Source organism: Rana temporaria, chromosome 1, assembly GCF_905171775.1.
Source record: "Rana temporaria chromosome 1, aRanTem1.1, whole genome shotgun sequence".
NCBI lineage: Eukaryota > Metazoa > Chordata > Amphibia > Anura > Ranidae > Rana > Rana temporaria.
In genome coordinates this window covers 686,136,211-686,159,337 of record NC_053489.1, presented here as the reverse complement: position 1 = coordinate 686,159,337, position 23,127 = coordinate 686,136,211, and the positions used below count along the sequence as shown (strand labels likewise).

General features: G+C 46.9%; 1 protein-coding gene across 1 annotated transcript; it reads left to right on the top strand.

Annotated features, from left to right (window-relative positions):
- The first annotated feature begins 6,742 nt into the window (after window positions 1–6,742).
- Window positions 6,743–20,036, top strand: LOC120946058 (C-type lectin domain family 12 member B-like). The gene is made up of 5 exons (XM_040360767.1): window positions 6,743–6,830; window positions 15,756–15,884; window positions 16,035–16,189; window positions 18,278–18,387; window positions 19,892–20,036. Exons 1-5 carry the CDS (start codon window positions 6,743–6,745, stop codon window positions 20,034–20,036), a joined length of 627 nt encoding a protein of 208 aa, XP_040216701.1.
- The last annotated feature ends 3,091 nt before the right edge of the window (window positions 20,037–23,127 follow it).

The window sequence follows — 23,127 nt, the reverse complement described above, 5'->3', positions numbered from 1 at the left end:
CTGGATATACAGTAAAACCTTGGATTGCGAGCATAATTTGTTCCAGAAATATGCTTGTAATTCAAAGCACTTGTACATCAAAGCATTTTTTTTACAGTGTATAAAAGAGAAGAGAGGCGCCTCTAAGTGTAGCAATAAGCTGCTAAATGTTGCACCTTCAGTAAATGTAACCATATTGCTACACTTAGAGGCTCCTCTCTTCTTTTTTATACTCAGTTGTGACATGACGCTACTCTTATATCAAGACATCGCTTGTATATCAAGGTAAAATGTATTAAAACATTTTGCTTTTCTTGCAAAATGCTCTCAAACCAAGTTTCTCTCAAACCAAGGTTTTACTGTATAACTAAAGGCCTTTAACACCAATACCTCCAATTAGGCCCCGTGGCACAGTTCGGTTGCAAGGCCCCTGATGTGCTGGCTTGCAAGGTGTAACCCAATCTGGCCTGAGAGGATGAACACTGACACATCTGAGGAGCGGTGGCTTCCTGGGGATTGCTTGGGATCTTCCTCAGAAAGTTGGGAGACCCAGTAGATCACTGGGGCCCCGCCATAGCCTCAGTTGCTCCAGGCCAGAATGGTCCCAGAACCAAGGACACCTCGTAGCACACGCACCCCGGCCTGAAAGGCCATATCGCCAAGGGCCGTGATGTGCGCACACCCTGAAGGTGGGTGCCGCATCCGGAACAAGAACCCCGCCAAAAGGCGTCTGCCTCAGAAATACCCTCCCCCAGCATGCCCTGCGAGGGAAAAACCCCTCCGATTGGCTGCTAGAGAGAGGCACCTCCGCCTGGACCCCTCTGACGCCATCTGTCTCCCCGAGGTGGAAAAGCATCTCTGGAACACAGAATGAAACCACAGCACGGCCCAGCCTGGCAGAGACCCAATTTACACAAATTAACCGGATGAGAGCAAAGTAACTCTCTCATCCCCCTCAAAATTTAAGATAGCACCTGGACTGAAAGTACACAGACGCTACATACAGATAGTGAAGAAGTCTGGAACGCACCACCTGCAAGGCAAATCAGGCCTATCTATCCGATCTCTTGGTCCCTAATCTGACTATAGGCTATCAATGTGACCGGACTGCTATCTATCTAAGCGGCCGTCAGAAGCCGATCCTGACGCTACCCTGAGCTGTTTACCGTTTCCTAGGCTAATACTAGCTAGGAACCCCCCCAGACCAAAAAGGGACACTGTTGCTTTAAACAATGAAGTGGCAGATATACTGAAGTAAATGATGCAATAATTTAAACTAATCAATATAAACTATACCAATAGTCTTCCAAAAGATGTTAATTAGCTAGTCTATTAAGACTCTGATAAGCACAATAATATAAAGGTTATCTATGAAAGTAAACTCACTGCTGCTAGTAAAACAATATCTTTCATTTATTTCCCAAGAAAATAGGAATATACAAACACTCAGTGGCGGTGCGTCCATAGAGGGCTTAGAAGCGCCGCCCCCTCTCTCTCCTGCACCACCACTGATCAATAATACATAGATTCATGCTTTGCATTGCTGCTGCCGCCCACTATTCAGATGGCCGGCCCCCTGGTGAGCACCGGCCATCTGAATAACAGCAGCTGGTTAGCTTTGGAAGAGCCTATCAGAGCCGCTTTCCGATTACACCCTGAGGGCTGTAATCGGCTTCCAAATAGTTAACCAGGGGACGCACGGGGGGTGCGTTCCCTGGCTAACACTGACAGGGGTCGCAGCCAATCAGGTTCACCGGTTCTGGTTACCGGTAACCTGATTGGCTGAAGCGTCATCGAGGGCGGGAGAAGACATCGAGGGATCGTGGGAGGAGGATGGCTGACCCCAGAAAGGTAAGTCCTGGGTGGGGGGGCAATCTGGCAGCATTTTACAGGGCACAGTGGCAACAATTGATGGGCACAGTGGCTACAATTGATGGGCACAGTGGCGACAATTGATGGGCACAGTGGTGACAATTGATGGCACAGTGGCTGCGTTTGATGGCACAGTGGCTGCATTTGGCATGGCATAGTGGTGACAATTGATGGGCACAGTGGCGACAATTGATGGGCACAGTGGCGACAATTGATGGGCACAGTGGCGAAAATTGAAGGCACAGTGGCTGCGTTTGATGGCATGGCACAGTGGTGACAATTAATGGGCACAGTGGTGACAATTGATGGCATAGTGGCTGCGTTTGATGGCATGGTACAGTGGCGATAAATAATGGCACAGTGGCTGCGTTTGATAGCATGGCACAGTGGTGACAATTAATGGGCACAGTGGCGACAATTGATGGCATAGTGGCTGCGTTTGATGGCATGGTACAGTGGAGATAAATGATGGCACAGTGGCTGCGTTTGATGGCATGGCACCGTGGCGACAACTGATGGCACAGTGGTGACAATTGATGGCATGGCACCGTGGCAACAAATGATGGCACAGTGGCGACAATTGATGGCATGGCACAGTGACAACAATTGATGGCACAGTGACGACAATTGATGGGCACAGTGGCTGCATTTGATGGGCACAGTGGCTGCGTTTGATGGGCACAGTGAGGCTGCAATTGTTTGTTTTTTTTCGTTTGTTTGCGCCCCCCCAAAAACTTTGAGCACCAGCCGCCACTGCAAACACTAAACAGCAGAATATCAAACACACTTATCACAATCCTTTAGATATAGACTTATCAGTTGGGCTCTGGATGGCAAAAGAGGGCCTGAGCCTCATAGCTTAGGCCCATCTCACAAGCAGGCCAGGGGCGAAAAAGGCAGATCTTTCTTCTTTGTGTACTTTTTACTCAAACATTCACACCCACTCGTAACCACCCCCACTTGCATTCTGTCCAATGAGATATTGCCAAGCGGTAGTCCTTGTAATATATTATATTGGCCTCTAGGGGCAGCCTTGTGCATGTACCATCTCTATGAGCCCTGTGCCGTCTTAGCTAGCTCTTATTCTCTTTGAAGCTTGCTGGCAGAGTGGTAATCACTGCGTTTCATCTTACTGTCCCAGCCAGATTCTGATAGGCTAAAAAAAAGCTTTGAATGTAACTTGTTACCTTGCAACTGAACTTGTGGTCATCTGCCTGTATGAATCAGGAAGCGAGATTCCAGAGCTATGATATTAAACCATGTTTAACAACAAAACCTGGGGAATGCCCAGGGAAAAACCAAGCCTCCTTACCGACCAGCCTTCCAACATAAACACTTCATCACAAACCAGCCACTTGCAGTATGCAAAAAGAAAGTGAATCAAAGAAGCCTCAACAGATATCTCGGATTCCCACACAGGAGTGACAGTATAAGGGCCGATCCTAGGGTCACAGGCACCTGGGTGCAGAAATATTTCTGGCGCCCCCACATGGGCGTGGTCGTTTTTACTAACTCCTCCCCTTTACAAATGTTTATATGGCAAAGACTCAACTACAGAGATGCTCCCCCCACAAAGTCTTCATTACCCTGGGATCCTTACATGATCTCTTAACAACAAACAAAATACAGGAAGAGAAGCAGAGTACTTTATTGGGACCTGGAGGGGGGGGGGCCTCTCTGATGGACACAGAGAGGGCTTCTGTTAGAGAGAAAGACCCCCAGACATACTACAGACATGATACAGGACATGATCAGAGACTGCAGACATGATACAGGAGATGATCAGAGACTGCAGACATAATACAGGAGATGGTCAGAAACTGCAGACATAGTACAGGAGATGGTCAGAGACTGCAGACATAGTACATGAGATGATCAGAGACTGCAGACATGATACAGGAGATGGTCAGAAACTGCAGACATAGTACAGGAGATGGTCAGAGACACATCAGTTCTGGACGGACACACACCTATGCTCAGAACACTAGTTCTGGATGGACACAAACAAGGAGAGAAGGAGGGAGGGGAGAACTCTGCCACTTTGGCACCCCCACCTCTGCAGGCGCCTGGACAGTAATATAACAAACAGTGAGCTACACAGTGCAGTAACACTTGCCTATATTGTATTGTCCCTTTTCGGCCGGGATGGCTATAAAACAAAATCATCCTGCAGCACCTCCTGGCTTGCAGAGCGTGTGTCTGGCCACCCTCTCCCCTCACTTTCTGTAAGACATCCACATATATAGCCTTGAAGGGTCTCCTGACTAGGGATGAGCCGAACACCCCCCTGTTCGGTTCGCACCAGAACTTGCGAACACACCAAATGTTCATGTGAACTTTAGAACCCCGTTAAAGTCTATGGGACTCGAACATTTGAAATCTAAAGTGCTAATTTTAAAGTCTAATATGCAAGTTATTGTCCTAAAAAGTGTTTGGGGACCCGGGTCCTGCCCCTGGGTACATGTATCAATGCAAAAAAAAGTTTTAAAAACGGTCGTTTTTTCAGGAGCAGTGAATTAAATAATGCTAAAAGTGAAACAATAAAAGTGAAATATTACTTTAAATTTCGTACCTAAGGGGGGGTGTAAAGTCAGCATGTGAAATAGCGCATGTTTCCCGTATATAGAACTGTCCCTGCACAAAGTGTCATTTCTGAAAGAAAAAAAGGCATTTAAAACCGGCTTTGCGGCTATAATGAATTGTCGGCTCTGGCAATTCAGAGCGAATTCATTCATAAAAAAAAAGTGTGGGGGTCCCCCCAAATTCCATTACCCTTCAGGTCTGGAATGGATATTAAGGGGATCCCCGCCATCAATTTAAAAAAAAATTACGTGGAGTTCCCCCAAAAATTCACACCAGACCCCTTATCCGAGCAGATTAACCTGTCTGGCCGCAGAAAAGAGGGGAGGACAGAGTGCGCCCCCCCCTCTCCTGAACCGTACCAGGCCACATGCCCTCAACATGGGGAGGATGTCCCCATGTTGATGGGGACAAGGGCCTCATCCCCACAACCCTTGCCCGGTGGTTGTGGGGGTCTGCGGGCGGGGGGCTTATCAGAATCTTTAACAAAGGGGACCCCCAGATCCTGCCCCCCCCCATGTGAATTGGTAATGGGGTACATTGTACCCCTACCATTTCACGAAGAAAGTGTAAATAGTTGGAAAAAACACACACACACACACACACCGTAGAAAAAAGTCCTTTATTAATAATAAAAAAAAAACTCCAGCAGTGATAATCCACTCTCGGTCCCGGCTTCCTGCTCCAACGTTGTCTGTATCCAGCGACGGGTGCGGGTGATCTCTGGTCCAGCGATGAGAAGATCCATCCATCCAGAGCGCAGCATCGCCAACCTCCTCTCACCGCTGGACACAGCCCATCAAATGACGCGGCTGAAGCTGTGACATTTCTTATATAGGGCAGCTTCAGAGTTGTGTGAGAGCCGGGCGACTTTGAAGCCGCAGATGTGTAAACCGTCGCTTAGTGTCTCAAGAAATTCGATGGGGCGTCAGTACATCAGGTGTGATCAATTTACAAAAATGTGAGGGGTGTACTCATTTTTGTGAGATACTGTATGTCAACTCATATACATGGAATGATATTGGAAGTATCAGATTCAGGTAGAGCCATGTGATTGTGTACATAAACTAAATGGTTCATTAGGCAGTTGGTCAGTTTAAAAAAAACACCATACGTGATATTTAAGGTCACTTGCACCCCCCTCTCCACAGTGAAAGCGGAGTAGGTGAAGTAAAGTGACTAAACCCTAAAACCTATTGAGACAGTGGCCTGTCCGTAGAACCTTGGTATGACACACTGGCCCCAAACAAGAAACTATCTCATCAAAATAAATATTGAATGGGAATAGGTGAAAATTCAATATAAATATAAAAAAATCAAGTCATAATAAAGATAATGTCCAAATAAAGTCCAATTAATCTGGTGCTGATAAAATCCTCCCCAACAGTGATAAAAGTGGTAACAAACACAACACCCAACCAAGGAAGAAGTGATGATCCCAGATGAAGAGGAATGCCTCAACCAATGAAATTGCTGCCGCTTACCAGATTTCCTGATCTCATAGGAAAGAGATCAGAATAGCTTATGGCTCAAACCCCAGCCAAGGTCTCCAATCCTCCCAAGCGAGTTCCTCTATTTTCCAGTACAAGTGAATCACAGTGGAAATGGTAACTCAACAGCCAATCAGTCCCATATGATAGAGCAAAAGAGAAGAGGCTCACATAGCGTAAAACAGCTTATAGCACTTTAAACAAGAAACTATCTCATCAAACTATCTCAGCAAGCCACAAAGCTGCGGAGGGCCCCCCAAATTACTAGAGGCTCGCTGGCTGCATGGGAAAAGAGGTAAGAAGTCAGCACCTCCCGCTTCTCACTTTCCGACAGTAGAACACCCCCTTTAATCTCTTTAATGTAACATGCCCCTGGCGTCAGCGCCCCGCCCCCCCCCCTTCTCAACTGTGTGACATGTCATTTTCGGCAGCCCCCCCACTTCTGAGCTTTAATGTGGCATGCCATTTTGCTTAGGGCCGCAGGGAGGTCAGGATCGGCACTGCTTACACTACACAGTTGGTCAGTTTTGTTTGCGTGTCTACCTGTGAGAATCTTGCAATGAGATGATCTCACGGGCCCTCTGATGTCCTCCATCTACATACAGTGGTTAGTGGTAACGGTTCATCCGGCTTATAATACTAGACAGATGTGTCCTCGGTTTGTCTCAGAATTTACGTCTAGCCAACCAACTACAAAAGAGAGACCTTTACAGAAGAGAGACCTTTACAGAAGAGAGACCTTTACAGAAGAGAGACCTTTACAGAAGAGAGACCTTTACAGAAGAGAGACCTGTCTTTATACAAAGTGCTATACTAACACCATGGCTGAGCAGACCATCTACGCCAATGTAATCCCTACCGGGACAGAAGTGACTGGAGAGAGACAACCCAAGTCCCACTGTTGTCAAGGTATGTGTGTATGATAAGAATATTTTATTATTTCTATTATTTCAGGCAACAAACCTCATTCTGTGTTGTTATCTCATCAGAAAGACAATATTAATAATGATAGATCTTCTATTTGATTGGATGATTATAGATACAGGCCATCGGCAGCTGTGTTATTATGACTCCTTTGCTCAATGTTCCAAGGAAGACTCTGTGCTTATACAGGGAATTTAGCCAAGTATTTTAATTTGTTTTTAAATATATCTCTAAAATATCGCAAATCATTACATGGAGCCATAGGTGTGCGTACAGGGTGTGCCGGGTGTGCCCAAGCACACCCTAATCACCCCATGCGCATTAGTGTTATCGCTCTGTGTAGCAACAGGAAGATGGGGAAGATCTCCCTCTGACCGGTTCTGCCATAAGAGAAGTGTTTATGCTCTTCTCTTTTACTGTGCCGGCAGGGAGATCAATGTGCCGGGGTCATATATATGTAGATACTGTACATACACATGCATGTGTTTGAGCTTAAGGGTACACACCTTAATGCATTAGGCTGCGCACACCATGGAGCCTCAAGATCAGTGGTTCTCAACTCCGGTCCTCGGGACCCACTTACAGGCCAGATTTTAAATATTACCTTGAGGAAAACGTTTCAGTTAATTTCAGTTATTTTGAAAACGTTTCAGTTATTTTGAAAACGTGACCTGTTAGTGGGTCCCGAGGACCGGAGTTGAGAACCACTGCTCTAGATTGTAAGCTCCTGTGGCCGAGGCTCGGTCTTTGTCCTCTGTCCTATCTGTCTTGGTATAAATTCTAACCCTGCCTGTATGACTGTGATTCCTGCTTGGAATCTGGACCAGAGGACTGGACCATTTATCCTCTATGTTCAAAAACTGGTGATTTTCGAAGACCAAGTACTTTTACCATGGTAGATGAGGATTTAATGTGGAGATATATCATTATCCTCTGGGAGTAACCTACCTTCAGTGACCTCCTATCCCTCCCTCTTCCTACTTGCTTTCTCTCCCCTCCTTGTCGTGAACCCCTCCCCCTCCTCATTTTTCATATTTCCTTTTTAATTCAGGTAAACTCCACTACAGTTAGTTGACATACCATAATAATACAGTAAAACCTTGGTTTGAGAGTAACTTGGTTTGAGAGCGTTTTGAGACAAGCTAAATTTTTTAATACATTTTGACTTGATATGAAAGCGAAGTCTTGATATACAAGTAACGTCGTGTCACCACTGGTAGAAATATGGTTACATTTAATGAAGGAACAATATTTAGTAACATATTGCTACACTTAGAGGCGCCTCTCTTCTCTTTTATACACTGGAGCTCCTGCTGGACTTTGCTTCTAATTATCTTGTGGAGGCTTCCATGTGTAGATGGACATTTTATGGTCACACAACCAATCACATCGCTATAATCTTTTTATATGGACTATAAACTGAAGGATTTAGGAATAAATGGTTGTGGAACGAATCATTTGAGTTTCCATTATTTCTTATGGGGAAATTTGCTTTGATATACAAGTGCTTTGGATTACAAGCATGTTTCTGGAACAAATTATGCTCACAATTCAAGGTTCTACTGTATTCTGATATTAGTCCGCAAATCAGCGGTAGATTAACCGTAATGTTCCACTATTGAAAAGAGCACCAAATATACTGGTGACTACATAAATGTATTGTATATACAGTATATAGGCCCAGATTCAGAAACAACTTATGGCGGCGTATCTCCAGATCCACCGCCGTAATTTCAAATCTGCGCCGTCGTATCTTTAGGCCGATTCTCAAAGCCAGATACGTTGAAAAAATAGGCTTCCTCCGCCGACATAACTTGCATACGCTGGCGTATAATTGTGTGCAATTTTACGCTGGCCGCTAGGGACGCTTCCGTAGATTTTCTGCGTCCAATATGCAAATGACCTAGATACGCCGATTCAGAAACGTACACGTGCGCCCGGCGCATTTTTTTACGTCGTTTACGTAAGGCTTTTTCCGGCGTAAAGTTACCCCTGCTCTATGAGGCGTAGCCAATGTTAGGTATGGACGTCGGAACAGCGTAAAATTTTTCACATTTTACGTCGTTTGCGTAAGTCGTCCGTGAATGGGGCTGGGCGTAAGTTACGTTCACGTCGAAACCAATGAGTATTCGCGGCGTAATTTTAAGCATGTGCACTGGGATGCGTTCACGGACGGCGCATGCGCCATTCGCAAGAAGCGTCATTTACGTGGGGTCACGAGTAATTACCATAAAACACGCCCACCACTTCCACATTTGAATTAGGCGGGCTTACGCCGGCCAATTTACGATACGCCGCCCTAACTTAGGACGCAAGTGCTTTGTGAATACTGCACTTGCCTCTCTAAGTTGCGGCGGCGTAGCGTAAAAAAGATACGCTACGCCCGCACAAAGATCCGCTCATGTCTCTGAATCTGGCCCATAGCGTCTACAAAATAGGGGATAGATTTATTGCATTTTTATTTTTAATTTTTTTACTAGTAATGGCGGCGATCAGCGTTTTTTATCGTGACTGCGACATTGCGGTGGACACATCAAATACTGTTGGCGCTATTTTGGGACAATTGTCATTTATACAGCGATCAGTGCTATAAAAATGCACTGATTATTGTGTAAATGACACTGGCAGGGAAGGGGTTAACTACTAGGGGGCGGGGAAGGGGTTAAGTGTGTCCTAGGAAGTGATTCTAACTGTGTGGGGGCGGAGCTTACTGTGACATGACACTGATCGCTGCTCCCGATGATAGGGAACAGACGATCACTGTCCTGTCACTAGGCAGAAAAGGGAGATGCCTTGTTTACACTTGCCTATCCTCGTTTTGCAGCTCTGTGACCCGATCGCGGGACACCGGCGGACATCAAGCTCACGGGTCCCGGTGGGCACGGTCACGGAGCTCGCGGCAGGGGCACGGCGCAAAATATAAGTTTCGTTATGTAAGTAAATATACGTTACTTTGCTCTGCCGTGCCATTCTGCCGACGTTTATGTGCAGGACACGGCCGGCAAGCGGTTAATTTAATTCTTAACTAAACAATCATATGATGTCATATACGAATAGAGATATACTTTCCTGTAATATGATTATCTTCATGTTACAATGTAAAATGTTTCTCTTTACTCATTTAATATTATTAATTTAATATTTTCTGATAAACTTTAATGAAATTCTTGTACAAGAAAAAACTGGTGATTTACCACGAACACCATCACCTATGAGGCTCTCTAGCTAGAAGCCCCTCTATATCATCCATATTGGGGACTACATGTTCCATACCATGTATTAAGGCCAGGCAGGGCCGCCATCAGGAATTATGGGCCCCTTACACAGCTTCAGGCATGGGGGGGGGGGGGGTGCCACGAATTGAGAAGCGGGGGGGTGCTGTCGCCGCAAATTGAGGTGGGGGGCATTGGGTGTTGAGTGTTGACGAATGAAAAAAAAGGGGGGTTGCCCTGGGGACCTCTGGGCCCCTTACAAAAAAAGAAATAAAGAACAAAAAATATTTAAAAAAAAAAAAAAAAATTTATAAAAGGGGGGTAGCCATCCGGGGCCCTGGGGACCTCCGGACCCCTGGTCCCTTTAATAAAAAAAAAATATATATATATATATATATATATATATATATATAAAATTATAAAAATATGGAGGGGGTTGCCATCCGGGGCCCTGGGGACCTCCGGGCCCCAGGGGACCTCTGGGCCCTTTAATAAAAACAAAACAAATAAAAAATAAAACATTTTAAAGAAAGGGGGGTTGCCATCCTGGGCCTCTTACAAAAAAAAAAGCATGTTCCCTCCCAGGGCCCTGGGGACCTCCGGGCCCCTTACAAAAAACAAAATAATAAAAAAAAGGGGGTTGCCATCCGGGCCCCTTACTGTACCCCCCTAATGGCGGCCCTGAGGCCAGGGGTTGGCTCTCTAAGGCCTCAGTGCTACCGGCTCCCTCCATATAGGTGGCGTTTTCTCCTCTTCTATGCCTCTGAAACATAATGATATCGCAAACTATAATATGATGGGCAAGTGTACAGACTCTTTCAAACTTTGTTTTTAACTGAAACATGGCGTGTCTACATACAACACCACTTGATTGACTATATGATTCTCCTTATACCCCTGATGAAAGAGATGTGAACTCTCCGAAACACGTTGGGTAATATTCATCATATTTTCATACGTTTCACGGTTGGTATAATAGTAGCCTAGTTAGCCACATCTCTTCTTTTTATATGTTGATGTACAAATAGATTCTGTTTTTACGCATTTCACTTCTCATATATATTTTTGTAATTCAAGTGCCTTAAAAGTCCCCAAACAATTGGGGAATTTCTCTGTCTGTATGACTGAGGGCGCTGAGCTGGTCGTACATACGTACATTCGGGGAATCTGGACGGGGAGCTTATCGAAATCTGAAAGCCCCCTTTAACAAGGGGGGCCCCCAGATCACAGCCCCCACCCTATGTGAATGAGTATCGGGTACAATGTACCCCTACCCATTCACCTAAAAAGAAGTGTCAAAAATAAAACACAGTCATAGGTTTTTAAAGTAATTTATTCAGCTCCAGCGTCGCTTCCGATTTCTTCTCCCCTCTCTGTGTCTTCTCCGCTGTTGTTTTCTAGCCGTCTCTGGTTCTTCTCCCTCTGTCCGCTGTCTTTTTGCTCTTTTGCCGGGTCTTCTCCACTGTCTTCTTGCTCTTTTGCCGGGTCTTCTCCGCTGTCTTCTTGCTCTTTTGTCGGGGCTTCTCCGCTGTCTTCTTGCTCTTTTACCGGATCTTCTCCACTGTCTTCTTGCTCTTTTACCGGATCTTCTCCGCTGTCTTCTTGCTCTTTTGCCGGGTCTTCTCCGCTGTCTTCTTGCTCTTTTGCCGGGTCTTCTCCGCTGTCTTCTTGCTCTTTTGCCGGGTCTTCTCCGCTGTCTTCTTGCTCTTTTGCCGGGTCTTCTCCGCTGTCTTCTTGCTCTTTTGCCGGGTCTTCTCCGCTGTCTTCTTGCTCTTTTACCGGATCTTCTCCGCTGTCTTCTTGCTCTTTTGCCGGGTCTTCTCCGCTGTCTTCTTGCTCTTTTGCCGGGTCTTCTCCGCTGTCTTCTTGCTCTTTTGCCGGGTCTTCTCCGCTGTCTTCTTGCTCTTTTGCCGGGTCTTCTCCGCTGTCTTCTTGCTCTTTTGCCGGGTCTTCTCCGCTGTCTTCTTGCTCTTTTGCCAGGTCTTCTCCGCTGTCTTCTTGCTCTTTTGCCGGGTCTTCTCCGCTGTCTTCTTGCTCTTTTGCCGGGTCTTCTCCGCTGTCTTCTTGCTCTTTTGCCAGGTCTTCTCCGATGTCTTCTTGCTCTTTTGCCGGATCTCCTCTGCTGTCTTCTTGCTCTTTTACCGGATCTCCTCTGCTGTCTTCTCCCTCTTCTTCTCCCTCTGTTTTTCTTCCGATGTTGACTCGATGCTCTCTCCCGCTCTAATGCTGGGTGCGCGGTGTGCCACTAAATATATTGGCATGGGGTGGAGTCACCAGGTAACGGCATCTGGAGCCAGGGCCATCCTAATAGCATCATGGGCCCCTGGGCAAAGTAATACTCTGGGGACCCTACAATGGAGACAGTGCAGGTAAACAGATATCAAGTAGGTAGGAGGCAGACAAGCAGAGCTTCCCCTTTTGGCTGGAGCTCCACATTAAAGTGGTTGTAAACCCTTACAGACCACTTTATGCTACAGGTAAGCCTATAATAATGCTTACCTGTAGCTACCCCAGATATCTCCTAAACCTGCACGGTTTAGGAGATATCCCCTGCATGTGCTGAAGTCATCGGCACATGCGCACTGGGGCAAACTAAAGCAATGGCACATATGTGCCGTTGCTTCAGTCTGTGTGCGGTTACCGGCGGCTCCCGTGTGCCAATGCGTGGGAGTGACCTCATCCCGGCTTCGGCCAATCACAGCGCCGGAGCCGTGAAACCCAGAAGTAACACCCGGGAGAGATGTCGGCCGCCAGAGCGGTGTACGAGGATGGCTGCAGGGGCTTCGATCTCAGGTAAGTAATTCATAATGAGCTAGTATGCTATTTTTGGGGAAGCATGGGCTCAAGGACCAGCTGCTTTGGGGAAAGTGCAGGAGCCCCACATGCAGCCGGGGCCCCTAGGCAGTGCCAAGGTGTGCCCTCTAATTAAGACAGCCCCTTATGACGTCACTGCCTAGGCCATGATGTCCCAGCTCTGGTCACAGACTTGTTAATCGTAAAAACCCAAATGGGAATATGGTCAATGTATGCAGGCAGTGGTGTTGCTATGGAGATGCGGGAGGGTTTGGACTGCACCTGGGTGACACCCACAAGAGGGGTGACACCCACGACTCGCCGCCAGATTGCCTCTACCGATGTAACTAACACACAGGGGGACACATCAGCACTGAATAGAGGGTGGGAACTGCCAGGGTTAACTTGACATGTTAACATGCGGGTGATTGGTTGTTGGGTGGTCCTAACAACCAATCACCAGCTTGTTAGTGTGAAGAATTACCTCCTGCAGCTCCCGCTCTCTGTTTAGTGCTGCTGTGTCTCCTGCTTTGCGAGCCCGAGTAAGGTAAGCAGGGGCAGAGTTGAGGGGGTGTTTATTGTGAAGGAGGGTGAATAGCTGCAAGGGGCCATGTACTGTAAAGAAGACTGAGGACTGTGTAATATGAAGGGGATTGTGTAATGTGCAGGAGGCTGGGTAATGTAAAGGGGGCCAGAGGTGCAGGGGGCTGTGTAATGTAGGGGGGGTCAGAGGTGCAGGGGGCTGGGTAATGTAAAGGGGGCCAGAGGTGCAGGGAGCTGTGTAATGTAAGGTGGGTTAGAGGTGCAGGGAGCTGTGTAATGTAAGCAGGGTCAGAGGGACAGGTGGATGGTTAATATAAGGGGAGGGGGGTTCAGAGGTGCAGGGGGCTGTGTAATGTAAGCAGAGTCATAGGTGCAGGGGACTGTGTAATATAAAGAGGGCCAGAGGTGCTCGGAGCTGTGTAATGTAAGGGGGGTCAGAGATAAATGGGCTGTGTAATGTAAGGGGGGTCAGCGATGCAGGGAGCTGTGTAATGTAAGGGGGGTCAGAGGTGCAGGGGGCTGTGTAATGTAAGGGGTCAGAGGTGCAGGGTGCTGTGTAATGTAAGGGGGTCAGAGGTGCAGGGAGCTGTGTAATGTAAGGGGGGGTCAGAGGTGCAGAAAGCTGTGTAATGTAAGGGGGGTCAGAGGTGCAGGGGGCTGTGTAATGTAAGGGGGGTCAGAGGTGCAGGGGGCTGTGTAATGCAAGGGGGGTCAGAGGTGTAGGGGACTGTGTAATGTGAGGGGGTCAGAAGTGCAGGGGACTGTGTAATGTGAGGGGGTCAGAGGTGCAGGGGGATGTGTAATGCAAGGGGGGTCAGAGGTGTAGGGGACTGTGTAATGTAAGGGGGTCAGAAGTGCAGGGGACTGTGTAATGTGAGGGGGTCAGAGGTGCAGGGGGCTGTGTAATGTAAGGGGGTGAGAGGTGCAGGGGGATGTGTAATGTAAGAGGGGTCACAGGTGCAGGGGGCTGTGTAATGTAAGGAGGTGAGAGGTGCAGGGGGCTGTGTAATGTAAGGGGGTGAAAGGTGCAGGGGGCTGTGTAATGTAAGGGGGTCAGAGGTGCAGGGGGCTGTGTAATGTAAGGGGTCAGAGGTGCAGGGAGCTGTGAAATGTAAGGGGGTGAGAGGTGCAGGGGGCTTTGTAATATAAGGAGGTGAGAGGTGCAGGGGGACTGTGAAATGTAAGGGGGGTCAGAGGTGCAGGGGACTGTGTAATGTAAGGGGGGTCAGAGGTGCAGGGGGCTGTGTAATGTAAAGGGGGCCAGAGGTGCAGAGAGCTGTGTAATGTAAGGCAGGTTAGAGGTGCAGGGAGCTGTGTAATGTAAGAGGGGTCAGAGGTGCAGGAAGCTGTGTAATGTAAGGAGAGTCATAGGTGCAAGGGACTGTGTAATGTAAAGAGGGCCAGAGGTGCACGGAGCTGTGTAATGTAAGGGGGGTCAGAGATAAATGGGCTGTGTAATGTAAGGGGGGTCAGCGATGCAGGGAGCTGTGTAATGTAAGGGGGGTCAGAGGTGCAGGGGGCTGTGTAATGTGAGGGGGTCAGAGGTGCAGGGGGCTGTGTAATGTAAGGGGTCAGAGGTGCGACGTGCTGTGTAATGTAAGGGGGGTCAGAGGTGCAGCGAGCTGTGTAATGTAAGGGAGTCAGAGGTGCACGGAGCTGTGTAATGTAAGGGGGGTCAGAGATAAATGGGCTGTGTAATGTAAGGGGGGTCAGCGATGCAGGGAGCTGTGTAATGTAAGGGGGGTCAGAGGTGCAGGGGGCTGTGTAATGTAAGGGGGTCAGCGATGCAGGAAAATGTGTAATGTAAGGGGTGTCAGAGCTGCAGGGGCTGTGTAATGTAAGGGGGTGAAAGGTGCAGGGGGCTGTGTAATGTAAGGAGGTCAGAGGTGCCGGGGGCTGTGGAATGTAAGGGGTGTGAGAGGTGTAGGGGGCTGTGTAATGTAAGGGGGGTCAGAGGTATTTGATTGGATGGATGAGATCACTGAGTGTGCCCTTTTCTCTGTCCTCCCAGGTCACCATTTCTGGAATTCTTTGTACATGTTTGGCCTCCTCTTCCTGACTAATATCACTTTGCTTTGTGTCTTGGTAAGGTTAGGTAAGTCCAAAAGTGCCCCTACAATTCTTTTCTCATTCTACTTACAGTATGTGGGTGGTTTTCATGATGCAGCCATTGTGTTCACCTGAGATGCATGTATCTTTACCCCCCCCCCCCAGCTGTGATAACTGTTCAGATAAAAGCTAAACTAGAGATGAGGGGAACTTCCTCATGAGCCAGGAGGACCCCCCGTGTGATTTGTCACCATCACCATAGTAAAGTATTAGAGAAATCCACATCATCCTCTGGATCTTCCTTGTATTTCAGACAGTATATCAGATAAAGTGATGAGACAGAAGCTGAGCAGAAGTCTGGAGACCCAAAAGAACCTGACCCAGACGCTGCAAGAGGCCAATCAGAGAGTTACGTGTCTGAGAGGAGCCATATCAGCGTCAGGTCTGTCCGCTTAAAATATTTATTTTAGAGTGGAGATCTAATCACAGATTCTCCAACATGATAATAATAAATAATCTGACCTACAAGGAAACATCTCTGATAGCAACCCGCCATCCTCTCTTCTATGTATTCTCTCTTATTGTACCCCAGATCAGACCCCTGAGTGCCCCCCGGGATGGACATTAATCAATCAGAAATGTTATTTCCTCTCCTCTGATAAGAAGACGAGAGAGGACAGCGAGAGGTCCTGTGTGGGGAACGGAGCTGTGTTGGCCACGGTGAGGAGTAAAGACTCCAAACTGAAGGTAATTCTGTCTTCCTATCGGTCAATGTGATGATGTATTGTCCCCAGAGAGGATTCTCTGAGTCCAGCCCTTCATTACTACAATATTCTCTTTTTTCAATATACAATGTTCCATGTCTTCCAATTTATCCTATATGCTAATCAGAAGGGTGCAGAAAATCCCCCAACACTCGGCACTGCTAGCCAGTGAAAACAACCTCATTTACACTCCTCCTCCCCTCCTGCACTATGTTCTCTGACAGTTCCTGCACTATACTCTCCAGGAGCTCCCCCCCACCTCCTGCACTATACTCTACTCAAGATCTCCCCCATCCTCCTGCACTATACTCTCCAGGAGCTCTCCTCACCTCCTGCACTATACTCTCCAGGAGCTTTCCTCACCTCCTGCACTATACTCTCCAGGAGCTTTCCTCACCTCCTGCACTATACTCTCCAGGAGCTCTCCCCCACCTCCTGCACTATACTCTACTCAAGATCTCCCCCCACCTCCTGCACTATACGCTCCAGGAGCTTTCCTCACCTCCTGCACTATACTTTCCTCAAGATCTCTCCCCCCACCTCCTGCACTCTACTCTCTAGGAGCTCTCCCCCCACCTCCTGCACTATCTTCTGGAGTTATCCCCACACCTCCTGCACTATACCCTGCAGCATCTCTCCGCACTACCTCATGCACTATACTCTCCAGGAGCTCTCCCCTACCTCCTACACTCTAATCTCCTGCAGCTGTCCCCCCACCTCCTGCACTAAAGGAAGAAAGGCTTGTGCCATGGAAGTGATTTAAAACATTGTTTTATTATAGCAATTGAATAAAAGTCAAAAAATCCAATGTGTTTCAGCCATCAGACCTTAATCATGGCTATACATACACGTTGTAAGGGGTTAGCTCGGTAGCGGGGGGGGTGTGACCTCCTGAGTGGGTTCACTACAAACTGAATTATACAGAGAGGCAGACGTGGGTGGTTGAAAAACAAGGATTATGGTTTATTCTTCCATATTTCTGGAAACAAGTGCAAGCATCCAAACAGCATAAACAAAACAAAACATAAAATAAACCCTGGCCACTTGAGCCGTCTACCTTCACAAGACAGGAACCTACCTATGGAGTCTGGCACAGCCTACTGCTGGGCAGACACTGCTGGTCTTCCAGCAGAAAACAATAGTCTTATTGATTTTCTTATCACACAGCAAAAATATCAACAAGCACTTCACCTTCAGAAGTCTTCTTCCGCTCACTGCTCTCCTTAACTCAACAAGCCTCAGGATGCAGCATTCAGTAGTAATCCTCTGGACAACTTATAGAGGCCTTAATTTTCTCATTCTGAACAGCTGAAGCTATCCAACGTCCTTAAACCTTTCTGGCTACCTCTGCAGCTGACACATGATAGTAGTTGGTGAATTTTCTAAACAAGGGAGAAATTAATCTTCCGTCTGTGACAACACCCCCAGATTTACCTGGCTTCCTGTCACAACGTATATAAACATGTACCACAAAAATAAAAAAAGGAACAGCAGTATTCATCCATGCAGCTCTCCTGCCACCTCATGCATTGTACTCTCCTGCCCACCCCCCACACTATGCTCTCTGGCAGCTCTCTCACTGTTTTCAGTAGCTTTTCTACCCTCCATTAACAATAAACGCTGATCATGTCTTATCTTGTTCACACCAAACTGCACTCCAATCTATTTCTACAATATCTGACTTATGGGAAACCACACACCATCTGATAGCCTGTGCTTTGTACAGTACCTGAGCTCCCCGGGGTTTCTGCCTGGTTATGAACAAGACCATTGTGGCTGAAACGCATTAACCTCTGCTGTACACTTATCTTTTATGGAGACACAATCAATTTGGACTGATTTAAGAGCAGGTATGGAGTTGCGGATTGTCTTTCATCTATTCATCATATTGGCAGCTGAGCAACTGCACATCCTACACCCGACAGCTCAGGAAGAGTCTCATAAACCTGGGGAAGTAGCACCTTTCTTTGTTGCTTATGGTTTCTGCCTTGTCACCAATTTTCCATTCATGGACAGGAGCCCATTTTCTAATAACACTTAAAAATGATTATTATTATATGATGTGTTTCAGTGTCACATGCAGAGTCAGAATGCGGAGTTCTGGGTTGGATTACAGAAGGGGGTTACATGGACTGGAGACGTTGCAATGACTCAGTGGATCTGGTCTGATAACACAACGGAGTGAGTATCTTCCTTCACGTCCTCATGATGTACCGGCATTAGGGGCCCTGGCATTCCACCACTGTGGGAGGGGCGGCTATATACGGCTGATAACACTCAGATCAGATGGCCAGAAAAAGGAAACCAATCACATAAATTCCTAACATCCTATTGAGAACAGAAGTCCCGGGAGCAAATATATTCCAGGATTTGTGGAAACATCACACAATATTAGGGGCTCCTGTACCATGTGGTCCTCCTCTAATAGTATACAACAAGAGCTGCCCACATGTTCTCTTCTTGATGCCCTGTAGGCACTTCACTATAATATGACCGTGGTGGGGATCAGGTGGTAAAAATAGTGGAACTGTCCTGGCACCGCCGGCCTCTCTATCCCATCCACTGACATAGAGGGGCTGATTTATTTAACCACTTACAGGCCGCACTTTGAAGTGGAATATCATCATTATGGCAGAAGATAGCTGCCATAACCCCGGTATCCACTTCTTCAGCGGGCGGTCCGCTTTCAGATAAAAGTGGTCTCAGTGGCAGATTCGTTGCAAAATCACTTTTATTGGTGGCGGGAGAGGCCCCCTCCTGTCGCGCTCTGGTCATCTTCGCCCGCTTATAGGACCCGCCATCAGCGGCGGAGGCGATTGTGTGTGCTCCCTTGGTTGGCATTGAGCCGAGTGAAGGGAAGAAGGCCCCACCCGTCTCCATACTGTTGTAGGGTGGAAGCGACATCAAAATGTTGGTAACAGGTTAGCAACAAGTGGTAGGTTGGTAACAAGTGGTAGGTTGGTATCAAGCGGAAGCATAGTCCGAAGCTCAGTAATGAGTTGTAGACATGTGCAATTTGTTTAGTTTAAAAAAAAAAATTTTAACGAATTTTGAGAAATTTGTTAATTCCGAATTTTCGGATTTCTGAATTTTTCAATTTCTGAATTTTCGGACTTCCGAAATTTTGAATTTCCAAATTTTCGTATTTCTGATTTTTCAATTTACAAATTTTTCGATTTCCAAAATTGCGAATTTACAAATTTTGGTATTTCTGAAAAAAGCAAAAAAACTAATGAAACAAAAACGAAAAAAAAATTTTTTTCAGCAGTGCACATGTCTAATGAGTTGTAGTGGAGATAAGGACAGCTTCAGGTATGCAAAGTAGCAAGATATTGGCTGGAGAGAGCACAGTAATCTGGCAAACAGGAAGTGCAGAGACATGGCTTAAACAGGAAGTTCAAGGTTCACCAGAAACAAGGTACGAGGCGAGATTATCCAAGGGTTCAGACAGGGAGCCGTCCAGCATCTCAGGTGGCTCAGCAAGGAGAGCTTCTACCATAATCTGCAGATGTCATGGGTCCAGATCCTGGTCCTAGCCGTCAGAAACTCAACCAGACATATATTTGTATAGGTGTTGTGGGTGACGAGTGAAATTACACCGAGTTTTCACCTCCTCCTACAGTGTAAGAAGCTTTTCTATCTAAATCCCCATAATACAATTGATGGTGTTCCCTCTTCTCCCCAGGTCCTCTCTGGCAAACAATCCATCTACACAATGTGCGAAAATGGGGCAAACCATCTCGTTATCTCCGTGTTCTGATCTCCTTCCCTGGACCTGTGAGAGGAAACCCAACAAATCCAACTTACTGGACAAAGCCAACGCCTGCTAGTGGTGGAATCATTCACTGCAAGATCTACAATCTACATATAATATGGAGGCTTTTTCCACTTGAAACCATATCTTGTTATCTTGCTGAAGGATAACATGAGGAGACTTTCCATTCTAGTCAACCATTTCCAAGAAAAACCTTGGGCTAGATTCAGCAAGAATTTACGGCGGCGTATCTATAGATACGCCGCGTAAATTCAAAGCTGCGCCGGCGTATCTTCTTTCTGTATTCAGAAAGCAAGATACGCCGAAATTAGGCTTAGGCCCCGTACACACGAGAGGATCTATCCGCTGGAATTTATCTGCGGATCAGTTCCAGCGGATAGATCCGCTGGTGTGTACAACCCAGCGAATATTTTTCCGCGGATTTTTCTCGGGCCGACCGATTTCTAGCGGATAAAAATTTCTTAGCATGCTAAGAAATCTATCCGTTGGAATCGGCTCCAGCGGATCGATCCGGTGGTCTGTACAGACTCACCGGATTGATCCGTCCGAAACCATCCCTCGCATGCGTCGTAATGATTCAACGCATGCGTGGAATTCCTTATATGACACGTCACCGCGGTGTGAATTCGGCGCGGATTTCGATCCGATGGTGAGTACAATCCAGCGGATCGAAATCCTCAGAGGATTTATCCGCGGAAACGGTCCGGAGAACCGTATCCGCGGATAAATCCTCTCGTGTGTACTAGGCCTAAGATCCGACTGGCGTAAGTCTCTTACGCCGTCGTATCTTGGGCGCATATTTACGCTAGGCCGCTAGGGGCGCTTCCATTGATTTACGCGTTGAATATGTAAATGAGCTAGATACGCCGATTCACAAACGTACTTGCGCCCGTCGCAGCAAGCTACGCCATTTACGTAAGGCGTACGTCCGTCGTAAAGTTATCCCTCATAAAGCAGGGGTAAGTCATGTTAGGGTATGGACGTCGGGAACAGCCGTCGGGTTTTACGTCGTTTGCGTAAGTCGTACGTGAATGGGGCTGGGCGTAGGTTACGTTCACATCGAAAGCATTGAGCCGACGTATCTTAGGGAGTATTTGCGACGTGATACTGAGCATGCGTGCGCATGCGCCGTTTGTTCGGCCATGCATTTACATGGGGTCACGCTTCATTATAATACTACACGCCCACTACCTTGCTACTTTGAATTAGGCGGGCTTACGCCGGCGGTTTTACGTTACGCCGGCGCAAGAAAGGGAGCGAGTGCTTTGTGAATACAGTACGAGCCTCTCAATGTTACGTCGGCGTAGCGCATATCAGATGTGCCACGCCGCTCTAAAGATACGCCGATCTCTCTGAATCTGGCTAAATGTTTTTAATTCTTTACACAGCTCGGCATTATTATTTCAGCCACGTGACTGTTCTTTTCTCCTCCGGTAACCACCTTTTTACTCCATAATAGGGTTGCCACCTGTCCAGGATTCACCCAGGCAGTCCGGGTTTTAAATCATGTGTCCAGGTTTCAGTCCACCTGAAACCCGGACACATTATTCAGACCAGGCTGTCGCTCCCCAAGTAAAGAAGATAGTCACACACAAATCTGGTGCTGCCCGGGAACTGCGGGTGCCTGTCTGGGTGCAGGTTTAGCATCACTGGTTGGTGGGCGGTAATGTCAACAAGAGCATTTTGGCCACACCCATTGTTTGCCACTGCGCGCTATACGCCTTACTGCTATCCTTGGGGCACCCAAAGGTGTCCAAGGTCTTTTATACTCCCATAGTGTATACTACAGAAAAAAAATTGCCCTGTGCTGCTTAAGTGTTCGGGTTTGGCTTGAAGAAAAGGTGGCAACCCTAGTCCATAACCATTGTAGCGGCTCTTACAGAAAATCCAATCTATTGTTATATTACTGAGGGACAACATTCCCATTTTACTTTATTTAATCAACCTTGTGCAAAAATCTTCTTCTTTTTATTCCGTTGCAAATAAATTTAGTGCAGCTTCATGTTATCCGCTAAGCTAAGCAAATATTATACAATGTAATTGTTTAGTAATTTACCCCCAATGGATGTTTTCTTTTAGGACTGTAAGCTATTATAATACAATAAAGTACAGATTTTCCATATTATATTGGTATAAGTTGGCTACACATTATACAATTGTCTTGTTTAATTTCCTCTAGATTTACCTTCAACTATGTAGTGACAGGACCATGCCTGATTGCATACAATGTAAAAGTGTTTAGGTATCGATAGCGGGAAGAAGTAATCTTATAAAAATGATCTGGATGCTCCACAATTCTCCTGTGTGGATAGGAAAAGCCTGGTTCAAAAAAATTGAGACTCTTTTCAGGGAACTGGTCTGGAAGAAGGGGACAGCTAGGATCAGCCTTCAGACGTTACAGGCTCCAACAAAAAAGGGAGGGCTGGCGGTCCCCCACCCCTACAGCTACTTCCTGGCGGACCAATTACAGCATTTGGGGGGGGTGGCACAGAAGGAGGAGGGAGCGTCAGCGGGAAGATGATGTTAACGGGGTCCCCCCACAAGTCTATGATAGAAACACTAGAGGCTGATTCCTTCCCAGTCATGAACCCTACACTGAGATTGATTAAAAAAACTTGGCAAGCAAGCAAGGTAGCGCTGGGGTATAAGGGGCTAACAGAGTATTCCCCACTTTGGGATAATAAAAACCTGCAGGAGATTGTAAAGATGGGAAAATTGAAAGAGTGGGAAAGGCTGGGAATAACTAGAATAAATCAACTCTATTCAGATGAGACACTGAAATCATTTGCAGTGTTAAAAGAAGAATATGCCTTACCAAACTCCCTATTTTACACCTATCTGCAGGTAAGACATGCCCTCCAGGCACAATCTAAGACGGGCTCGGTAAGAGGACAAAAAATCCCCCAGCTTCAACGCCTAACTAAAGCCGAGAGCTCCAAGGGAATTATTTCAGATCTCTATGCTAAGATCAGCGAAGGATTCCTAGGGGGAGAAAGACTGGAAAAAAACAAACAGAGGTGGGAGGTGGATGTAGGCCAAATTACAACTGTACAATGGGAAAAGATTCTTGCGGCAGGGAACTTGGTGTCGCTCGCCCCGTCGCAAAAAGTCTCCCATCTATTTTTATTTTATAGAGTCGACTACAC